Genomic DNA, 11,991 nt, shown 5'->3' with positions numbered 1-11,991 from the left:
TAACTCCCCGTACACTGAGATGCTCAATGATGAATTCTGGCTCGTGCGAGTGGCGTATCTTATCGATGTGTTCGAGCACCTCAACACTTTAAACGTGTCTATGCAGGGGAGAGGACACAACATCTTTGAACAGACTGACAAAGTCACTGCCTTCGAAAAGAAGTTGAGGTTGTGGATAAATCACGTGACTAAAGACAATCTTGACATGTTTCGCAACTTGCCACGCAGCAGGAGAGCTAAATACAGAAATGCCCTGAAAATAACTGTCACTGCGCATCTGACCAGTCTACACGCTCGCTTTGAGGACTACTTTCCAGAGAAACATGACAATAGTCACTGAATGAGAGATCCCTTTGGAATCGACATGGAAAGCGTTGTGTTGCCAAGCAGCGAGGAGAATCAGCTGGTGGAGCTGTCATGTGACCAGATGCTAAGAAAAAAATTTGATGAGGTAAGCCTCCCCCATTTCTGGTGCAAATACATGATTTTGGCAGTCAAAGCAATTCTACTGTTCACAACAACCTATCTGTGTGAAAGTGGCTTCTCCACTTTGGTACAGCTCAAGTCAAAGCAAAGGAACAGGTTGGACACTGAACATGATCTGAGAGTAGGTCTGTCTACTATCAGCCCAGACATTAAAAGTCTTGTCAGAACTAAAGGACAACTACAGCTATCTCATTAGTTCACTGTAAAATAAAATCTTGTTTACATGTTAAGTGAAAAGAGACTAAAGTATTACCATGTTGTGTTTCCAGTTCTGCACTCAGTTTTATACATATACAGCACCCTGTTGTGTCATTCAACTGTTGTAATTATGTTGTGTTATGCAGCAGTTGTGGTGTTTATTTTTATTTTTGAGTAACATTTCCTCAATGCAGACAGAAAAATCTGACACAAAGGCTGTACTGACTATGGTTAAAAAAAAAAAAAAAAAAAAGCTTTATAATTTAATAAATTTATTTGAAATCTTGTACTGGTGGTTCGCAACTTGACAAGTGGGTTGGAAAGTGGGTCCCAGGGTGACACCAGTTGAGAAACACTGTTCTAAACTACATCATGGTGCTAGAGTAAAAGTCAGGGTGGATTCAGCTGGATTCATCCTCTGGCTATCCAGTGGTTGTTGGGATGCTTCAGTCTGCACCCTAGAAGTGGAATAGAATGACCGTCAGGATGACTGCTATCCCCGAAGCCATGCCCCTAGCATAGCTAAAACAATGTACCAGGTAATAGTGGGTGAATAAAAACTATGAAATTTCAGCACACAATGTCATGGTTATCCCTGTCAGCTATAATTTTAGTTAGTCTAACCTATTGTAAATGTTGATGATAAGGGAAGAACTTAAAAGAAACTAATTTCCTTTAAGAGCAAAATATACACCTAAATTGGAAAGCTTCACACTGAATAGACCCAGACTGACAGAATTATGTCTTCCTCTGCCATCCGTCTGTACCATCTTCAATCCAATATTTATGTTAGACCAATGAGGGAGGAACTGGCATCTAAAACAGCAAGATAATTATATAGGCCAAGAGAAGATATTTGTTTTTACGTCTTAAATGTGATTTTTATAGATGTTGACAACCTGATCCTATAAATCACTGCAGACTTAAAAGTGTGAGGCATTAAAAAAGCTCCCAAGTATTAAATTAATCTCTGTTAGTCTCCAATTCGAGTGTGGGCTCACACCCTGTTTCACCCCCAGAGAGTGCCAAGTCTAAGATCATGCTAAATTGCTCTTGTCATGTGTTTAAGACACTTGGCATTCTCAGCCCAGTGTTTTTTTATGTGATGAGTGCATTTTGTGTCCAACACAGTATACTGTAACTTGTTGACAAAAATAGCACTTTTCTGACTACTTTTTTTGTTATTCAGTAACTGCCCAGCACCAATGCTCTGTGAGGACTGAAACCATTATCCTATCTTACTCCTGGCAGTTGTGTTTCTTGTTTTCTCCCAGGCATCAGCTGGTGTTTAGGAATTGCCAAACCTCTTTCCACCAGTCATCGCTGGTAGCAAACAATAGCCTGCCCAATAAAGCATTCCCAGACCTGTCAGTGAGGACTGCCAATAATAAACTCTAATAAAAGCTGGAACACATTATGCCCTAAAGCAGGAAGTAAGCAGGAGCAACAGTTGGAACACTAGGCCCAGTTTGACATAATTTCGCTTTATGGGCCATCTGACGTCCATTGTTAGAACAAACAGAGCATAAGATAGGAAGTGCTCACAAATGTCTGGCACTGAGGATTACTGGGGGTAATGTCAAACTGGGAATGCATCCTTTTCCTAAATGACAAAATGCCTAGTTTGGCTTTGATTTGATTTGATTTATTCTTTCAAGCATATACAACAGTTGATATACCAACACACATTTTTACACACAATCCAATATCAATTTGCTTATACCTAGTACATGCTTGAATGGAGTAGGAAGAAATCAGACTTATCCAGTCCTACCCCATGGCATCATCTTACCATCATTGGTTTGCAAGCAATAAATGATTCACTTCTACACACACACACACACACACACATATTATACTAAAAAAGAATATAACAGTGTTAACATTCTTACATCACCCAAGTGATACAAGATATACACCACACCCACACTAGTCCATGTAATTAATCATTGAGCCTGTTCTTGCATATATCTTGATTGACACATACCTTTATATTTACATTTAAACTCATCAATTCTATTACTATTTTTTATGTCCACACTTAAATTATTCCATAGTTTTACCCCACTTATGGAAATACAAAATCTTTTTTTGGTTGTACGTATAGCATGAATTTTTAAATTTAACTGACCCCTTAAATTGTATCCCCCTTCCCTTTCATTAAATAGTTTTTGAATTCCACCAGGTAATAAATTGTTCCTGGCTTTATACATAAACACAGCAGTCTTATATCCCACTAAATCAAAAAAGTCCACTCTACTGGACTCAACTGTTCTACTCTGTCTACTCCACTTCAGTCTACCAGTTCACTTGACTGTGCTTCAGACCACTTCAAGGATAAGCTCACTTTATTTTAATCTGCATTTCCCGTATCACCTTCTCTGTGGTACACATTCAGGGAACAAGAAGTTGTTACCGGGGCAAGGGTTTAGCCTCTGAAAGAGTTCAGAATAAATGTAATGTCAGTCAAATGGTTTGTCGTGCTTCTCTGAGTCAAAGATTAGGCTTGGGCTGCAGGCTGAGGCTACCTACCCAGGCCTAATCTTTGCTTTCCTTCTGACTCAGAGAAGCATGACATTACATTTATTCTGAACTCTCTCAGAAGCTAACCTTTTGTTTTCCTGAATCTCTACAATTAAAGTAATGATAGCAAAACCACTGTTAAAAGAAACAGAGCAGGTTCCAAAAAGCAACGTTATCATCACTCAAGTAACTTCTAATCCAATTCAAAACCAATCCCCTGATCCCATATTTTTCTAACTTATCCATTAATAACTCATGATTGATTGTGTCAAATGCTTTTTTTAGGTCAATAAATATTCCCATCGTGTATTTCCTCTCATCCATAGCACTTGTTATGTCCTCCATTAGCTCAGTAATGGCCAGAGATGTCGATCGACCTAAAACTATATTGGCAATCAGAGAGGATTTTATGTCTATCAATAAATGTGTCTAATCTGTTATTAAAAAGTTTTTCCAAGATTTTTGAAAACTGTGACAACAGAGAAACCGGTCTATAATTTGTGAAGTTGTGCTTATCCCCAGATTTGTACAAAGGAACAACCTTTGCTATTTTCATATTTTTCGGGAACTGACCAAGTCGAAACGACATGTTAAAAACATGGGTTAATGGTTTGCATATCCCCTCGATTGCCCATTTAACCATTGTCATACTAATACCATCACTATCACTGGATGATTTATTACCACATTTGTTCACTATATCTATAATTTCCTTTTCAACAATTGGCTCAAGAAACATAGAACCCATATTTCTTTCAATTGTATTGTTATTTATATTAACGTCTGTACAGATGGTACTTGCTAAGCTAGGACCCACATTCACAAAAAACCTATTAAACTCCATTTTCTTAATGGGAGTTGTCATGTTATCTAATTTACAATGTCTCCTTGTGCAAGACCATAACTTCTCTCAAGAGGAAGAATAAGCTATTCTTACTGTGAACACGCAAAAAATGTTTCATCCTAGAAAACTGGTGAAATTATTAGCCACCACACATTACTGACACAAAGTATTAAATGTTTTAAACAGGAGTAACCAGAGCATTTGTTGGGGACTATTTTAAGGAGCGGATTAATACACATTAGTGGTTGCGGTTGCAAAAAATAAACTTCCAAGCCCGGTCTCCCAATCCAACACTGCAGCTCACTCGTGCTTTTAATAATTTTTGGACAACAGTATTTTTGGCTCACCATTTCATGTTTTGCTTTTAATAGAATATCACGATATTTAACTTTTAAGCAATGCAACATTTACATTCCAGATTCTAAATCACACCCTGTCTACAGCCTTGAAATTTTAATGCACAGAAGAACAAAATAACAGTGTCCACTAGTGAGTTGATCACATTCAAGAACCCCTTTATCAACCAAGACTTAAACAGATTAATTAGTTTAGGTATAAGTTGAGTGATGCAGCAGGGCAATGACCCTAAACACTGAAGTAAATAATAGGATAAGGATAATCACATTTATCGCCCAAGTACTGTATGTTACACACAAGGAATTTGTTGAGTCCAGACCTCAACTCAGAGATGCTGTGGAATGGGTATACTAAACCTAAGACTTGCTCAGTTAACTGACCCAAATGCCACAAATGGTGCCAATTAGTTAATTCATGGAGTGTAACTAGATGGAGCTCGTCTCTAAACCACACTGCTGAAAACTGTTTATGTTGTATCTAGAAAGGTCATTGTGGCTAACTCCAGGTCCAGGGCACATACACACACAGACTGAGAAAGATGTAAAATACTGGGGAACTCCCAAAGTGCCTGCATCCATCAATGGACAAGTCTAGACAAGACAAATAATATATTTCACAGAAGGAAGAGGACAGAGGGGCAAAGAAATAGTAGTATTAGATTGTAAAAAAGAGAGGTGCAATTAGAGACAGTTGTTCTTATGTGCTGCACACCTACCTCTATCTCATAGTAGCCATGAGTCATGTCATGTTCTTTAGCCTACAATACAAGTCAACAGAGTATCACAAGCAAAAATTAAATTTAAAAGTTCTATTTCTCTGTACTGTATGTGAGAAGCAGCCACTTACAGCCTCAATTAAAATGTCTTGCATGTATTAAAATCCATTAGATGATAACTGGGGGTTAATGTGCACTTAAAAGACCTTACATTGTTGAGTCTGCAGGCATTTGCGGGGAAAGACACTTTAGATTTTGTGCACTGTCCTACTCCTCGGGTTGCTGAGGGTGTTATTTCATTTCTGTCCGTGATGTGACTGTGAATGAACTGGAACTCTCGTGCTATTCATCCAAATCATTTTCAGTGATCTATGGTACATATGATTTACTGGGCCAAAACATACAAAACCAAATGCATGATCTTTTTATGGCTTCTCACACCATGTAATCTGCACAAATGCAAAAAGCTAATTACTCAGTGAACGTATGTGAGCGTGTACAGTAATAGGGGATTTCCAATAAAGGGCCGTACCAAAACGTGCCAAACCGATTAAGACATGTCACGGGTACTGTGTGTTTCCACTACATTCAGCCCGCTTTGGAGGAATGGTCCAGGAGCTAAATTTCAGCACCCCTCAGGAGGCAGTACTAAAATCAAGTACCAGGACCGTGCAGGGGGAGGGGGTGTGTGCAAGTAGAGTAGTCACCAGTGATTGGATAAATGTCCACATCTTCACACCTCAACTATTAGCATTACAAGCACTGTGTGTAAACACACAGCTGGTTGTGAGAGAGGAGCAGCTCCTCCCTCCTCTAAACAGAGACTGACAAAAAGAAAATATAGTGCAAAAACAAAGCAGGACAGCCCAGGTCAACCCCAGAGGCTATGCTTGGTGATGGTTAAGGGAAGTACAGGGTATACCACTTGCTAAGGTCTACTAGTGGAAATGTAGCTAAAGTGTCTATAACAAATCACGCAACGGAATGTAGGGCAGACAATTTATGACTGTAGAACAACACATCACAATCACAAAGTGACACTGTCAACAAAACAAAAGTAAGCAAAATACACATTTTAACAATCATACCCAGACATACTTTGGTATTTGATCTGATCTGCAAATACTTGCACAACACAGTTCTGTGAAGCAACAGTATAACTGCTCTCCACCTTGCCTCTGTTCCTGCCTCTCTCTTTGTCATTTCCTCCTCTCTGGTCATTTTTCCCAGCAGCTTGGGGGTAGTCCCACTCTGCTGTATTCCTGTCACTTAGTGTGGTGAACACGTGTGTTTCCAAACTCCTCTCCACTGAGCTCACTCTCCTCAACCCAGGCAAAGCTGAACACAGCCTTGATCACTATTAAGATGCTGTACTAACTGTAGTAGAGTGTGATGTCACTGATACGTAACAGTGAAACCAGTTAGATCATCAGCTGAACTTTATCAGCTTTCATCAGACAAAGCAGCAATAGAACAGTTACCTCATAAAGAAGTTTAGTTTAAAAAAAATTGTTTGATTCTTTAAAACCCAACCACTAAGTAAAGGATCAATTAACACAACAAGAAACTGACAAAAAATATTACAACATTTCATGCACCATGATCTATTGCTGTAAAGGTCATAATGGATTTGCATAAATCATGTGCCATTCCTTCTATCTTTATATTGGTAGAAGGATGTTGGAGATGGAGCTGCCAGGCAAGAGGTCAAGAGGAAGGCCAAAAAGGAGATACTGTATATGGATGTAAGTAAGTAAGTAAGTAAGTAAAGGTTTATTTATATAGCACCTTTCACAGATAAAATCACAAAGTGCTTCACAAAGTCAACAATGCAGAACGCAAAACAAACAAAACAGTATGCCAACAACACCAACAGATAATATATAAAAACCATAATAAAAATAAATTAAAACAAACTATAAAATCAACTAAAAGCCTGACTAAACAAATGTGTCTTCAGCTGCTTCATAAAACCACCAAAAGATTCGGCCATACGCAGTGACAGGGGCAACGCATTCCACAGTCTAGGAGCCACAGCCTGAAAAGACAGGTCCCCCCTAGTCTTCAAACAGGTTTTGGGGACCACTAAAATGGCCTGACTTGAGGAGCGGAGAGCACACTTCGGAAAATATGGGGTCAATAGTTCTGCAATATACTGAGGAGCCTGACCATGAAGTCCCCTAAATGTTAGCACTAAAATTTTAAAATCAATTCTAAACCTGACTGGTAACCAGTGAAGTGAGAATAAAACAGGCGTAATATGAGCTCTTCTAGGGGTTCCTGTTAAAAGCCTCACTGCAGCATTCTGCACAATCTGAAGACGATTTACAGTTGACTTATTGCAACCGATAAGAAGGGAATTACAGTAATCAAGACGTGCAGAGATAAAAGCATGGATAATCATCTCCAGCTCAACCTTTGATAACATTTGCCTTAATTTAGAAATATTCCTCAGATGACAAAAACAATTTTTTACCACCTGTCTTACGTGGCAATCAAGAGACATAGTCTGATCAAACACAACACCAAGGTTTCTGAGGCTCGACTGGACAGAGGAGCCCAATGAACCAAGGTGTCTGATTGACGGGATCTTATTATCAGGCGCAATAATAAGCACTTCAGTCTTATTAGAGTTTATATGAAGATAGTTACTGTTAAACCAGTTCTTGATGGATGACAAGCACTCTAACAATGAAGCTAAAAAATGGAACTCAGGGTCATTAAAAGAGCAATAAATTTGAACATCATCTGCATAAAGATGATAAGACACCTTCTTAAAACGCCAAATTATCTGCCCAAGAGGATAGATATATAGCAGAAATAAAAGTGGACCCAAGACTGACCCCTGTGGGACACCACATGACAAACCAGCCACATCTGACATAACATTATTTATAACGACATTAAAAGTTTGATCGCTAAGATACGAAGAGAACCATTGTAGGACAGATCTGGAGAACCCTAGTTCAGACTGAAGTCGACCTATCAAGATTCCATGATCGACAGTGTCAAAAGCAGATGTTAGATCTAATAAGACCAGGACTGTATAGTGGCCGGAGTCCACGGCCATCCTTATGTCTGTCCATGGCCATCCTTATGTCACTTCAGACTTTAAGTAAAGCGGTCTCAGTGGAATGTCACTTCTGAAAACCTGACTGAAATTCATCAAACAGTTTATTCTGCTCCATAAAAGTAATAAGCTGTCCTGCTACCGCTTTTTCCAAGACCTTTGCCATAAAAGGGAGTTTTGATATTGGCCTATAATTCTTTGGCTCAGAATGATCAAGAATTGGATTTACAATCGCATGTTTAAAATAACCAGGGACAGATCCAGTCACAAGTGAGAGATTCATTAATTTCACAATCCAGGGACCAATCAAATCAAACAAACTTAAAATCAGAGATGTAGGTAAAATATTAACAGGGCTGGATGGCTTAATCATTCTTATTAAAATCTTCACATCCTGAAAAGTAACCGGAGAGAAAGATGACCATAAACATACAGGTGGGGTCACATCGATTTGACTCTTCGAGGTAGGAATAATACTCGCCCTAATGTCCTGCACTTTATCTATAAAAAAGTTTAAGAACACATTACAATCCTGTCCTGTGTGCACAGCGCCTTGAGAGGCTGATGGATGCAACAATATTTCAAATGGAATCGAACAAAACCTTGGGATTCTTCTTGTTCAAAGCAACCAACTGAGAAAAATAGGCCGATCTTGCCTGCTTTATCATTTCGTTCAACTCCACCATCCTATTCTTAGTTCAGCTCCACCATCCTATTCTTAAGATGCAGCCTGTGTACCTCCAACTTGTTGTGCTTCCACAGACGCTCTATTTTACGGCAGTCTCTTTTGAGGCAACAGATGGCTTCATTCATCCAAGGACAGGGTTTTTTTTTTATGACAAACAGAATATTGTCTAACCGGTGCAACATAATTTAAAATATCCAAACAGTGGCTGTTAAAACAACTCATAAAAGATTCAGTATCCTTACAATTGGAAAAGGAACTTGGGTCAAACAACTCCAAAAAACCATCAAGTGCAGCTTGATTAATGACACGTTTTTGAGCAAATACTCTGTGAACTGGCAGCAGAATATTTCCAGACACGTTAAATAGCACACAACAATGATCACTCATATGAATATCCTCAACCCTTAGGTGATCAACCTCCAGGCCAAACGAAAAGACTAAATCCAACGTGTGGCCTTTTTTGTGGGTAGGACCAGAAACATGCTGTTTAAAATTAAAAGACTCCATAAGAACTAAAAACTCCGCTGCCGCAAGCAGGAAGAGTCATCAACGTGCAAGTTAAAATCCCCAAGAATTAAAACATTCTGAAATTTGATGATAGATGATAAAAAAATCAGCGAACTCCTCAAAAAACAAGCATGCAGAGCCAGGAGATCGGTAGATCAAAATACAATAAAACGAATCAATATATCCAACCTTACTCATTTGGAGCTCGAATGAGTTAAAAATATCAGTAGTCATTTGCCTACAGCAAAAACAGCTCCGGTAAAGGAGTGCAAGACCACCACCTCGACGTGAGACCCGGGGGTCCAGAACACGGAGCAATCCAGAGGGCAGAGCTCATTCAGATGAAAATACTCCTGTTCCCGCTGCCAGGTCTCCGTCAGGAACAAGAAGTCCAAGTTTTCTTTTATAAATAAAATCATTAAGAATGTAGTCCTTGTTGGCTATGGGGCGGGCATTGAGCAGAGCAATCCTAGCAGACAGAGCAGGCCGACCAGCTGGATCCTGCAATGTTAACAGAGCAGAGTCCTCACTTTCCATCCGACAAATATTCACAGGAAGCAAAACCCGCTCCTGCGGGGCCAAAGATCGGATGCCCCGAGTCGGGACACTCCGGCCTGTAAGGATATACCCCCGGGACAACAGCACTCGGGTCGGGGTCGGGGCCCGGACATGCTCATGGCCTATGATCGGCAGCAAACACCGCTCACTCCGTACCGAATTAATCCTACTCTGCCACGATGAGAATCCTCGAACACGCCATCTCCTCAGCCTGGCCTGGACACCAGCCCTGCAACCCCGCCTTCTTCTTCTGCCGCGGGGCTTGGCTGGCATCAGGTACTCCAATGGTAATGTGGGGCACTCAAAATTCCGAGGAAAAGACTCTGGATCCCTAGCCCCGGTAATACTGCTGTTATCCATAAACTCCTTAATGCGGAACAACGTGTCCCGATCATAATTCAAGACAGCCGACACACAAGTTTTCGCTGACAAGGCCGATAAAACAACATAAAACAAAAGAAAAACAAAAACCATACGAGACAGAAAAGAAGGAGCAGTGGCAAAGCCAGTCACAGGCGCCATCTTGACTCCCAAAAGAGAGTTTAGTTCTGCCTGTGCTAAAAGAGGACATGAAGTTAATTGGTATGAGAGTAGAGGATGCCGAGGATAGAGTTAGGTGGAAACAGATGATTCGCTATGGCGAAAGAAGATGATATAGACAGTAAATGTACAAGTCACAGTAAATCACTGAATAGTTTTATCACTATGTATATGCAGTACATTGGACCAAACATCACACCAACAGATGACAAACTACAGTATCATTCATAAACAGGGTTTGCGTAGTCCCCATGGTAAAATCAGTATCCCATGTTACATAATATCAAAAATGTAGACTACAGTCTACACCTTCACCACAAGTAAGTCATCTCTGATAAGCTGCCTTTTAACAGCCAACAGGTATCAATTAAATCTTTAGGTTAGACAATCATGAATACTATATCAGAGCGTTTAGGTGACGATTACAATTGAAGGGGCTGTTTCAATTTAAGATTTATTTCTACCCATTTCAAACCCACTGGCCTGTCAGATGACTTTCCATAGCTATAAAAGAATTAGAGTTATGAAGCTGTGGCCTTACATTGCGTGTTTCAAAGCTCTCTGAAGTGGGGGGCTACCCTGGTAGCCAGTTAGCCAGTCTGGGTGTCATTTACATTTGCCAGTGACCACTTGTACAGTGAACCTCAAGAAAAATTGTGGTGACCTTTGCCCATATTCCATGGCTTATGGAGCAGTTCTGCTATAAAAGGGGTCTTTGTGGCACATGTGGCTTCTCATCATCCAGTCGTACTATTTAGTTCACTTTTCTTTTAGGAATTTTCTTAATAATCAATAGGGTTTGAGGATTTTTTTCATTATTGTGTCCTAGTATATTATGTTGGAATTACTACACCTATCTGCAATTTCCTTTTAGGATTAATAAAATACTCTATTTAATAATAAGATTTTCAACATGGAGGCTGATGGTAAATGTACCACCTGAATGTTTTTATCCTTTTTTATGAAAGAGTAACATATTTCTCTGTCTTGAGGTTTTAATGCTTTGTTTCCGTTGAAAATTATCTTAAGACTAAGTCTTCTTTCTGGCTTTTGACTACTTACCTGACTCTAAAGGAGAGCTGCACAAGAATTCCTATATGCCTAGACTGTCTGTTTATGCAAAAATGGCAAATAAAAATCTTGACTTGACTTGACTTGACTAAGCAGAAACAGAGATAACAAGCTTGGTGGCAGAAGGGAAAACACAAGGCTAAACAGGGAAGCCAATGATACCCTTGGTTGGCTGTAAACAAGAGCGATGTGCTGCTGAGACATCACGAATTTAACCAGCCACTGACAGAAGACCTAAAATTAGCCTAATGTTTGTGCGTCCATTGGATAAACATATTGCTTTTGAGTTCTACATCCTGTGGATTTTATGTGTCAGGTTATTTATATATGTGTTTGGCACACAGTAATGTTTTTACTTAAACTGAAGCAGCTGATAATTTAATATGTTGTGCAAGTTACCAAGAAATTTCCCAGGTTTGTGGGGGGGGGGGGGT

At 39.7% G+C, this 11,991-nt stretch overlaps 1 protein-coding gene across 1 annotated transcript in view; it reads right to left on the bottom strand.

The window, feature by feature from the left end:
- Positions 1-928: 928 nt before the first annotated feature.
- babam2 (BRISC and BRCA1 A complex member 2) overlaps positions 929-11,991 on the bottom strand; it is a 28,961-nt gene continuing 17,898 nt past the window's right edge. The window contains exon 5 of the mRNA XM_020614531.1: positions 929-1,142. Coding sequence (XP_020470187.1) covers positions 1,131-1,142 — 12 coding nt within the window. The 3' untranslated portion in view covers positions 929-1,130. The remainder of the gene's footprint in view (positions 1,143-11,991) is intronic.

The sequence above is a fragment of the Monopterus albus genome, unplaced genomic scaffold, assembly GCF_001952655.1.
Source record: "Monopterus albus unplaced genomic scaffold, M_albus_1.0 scaffold147.1, whole genome shotgun sequence".
Taxonomy (NCBI): domain Eukaryota; kingdom Metazoa; phylum Chordata; class Actinopteri; order Synbranchiformes; family Synbranchidae; genus Monopterus; species Monopterus albus.
The sequence above is the reverse complement of the archived record's forward strand: the minus strand, read 5'-3'. Positions and strand labels throughout refer to the sequence as shown.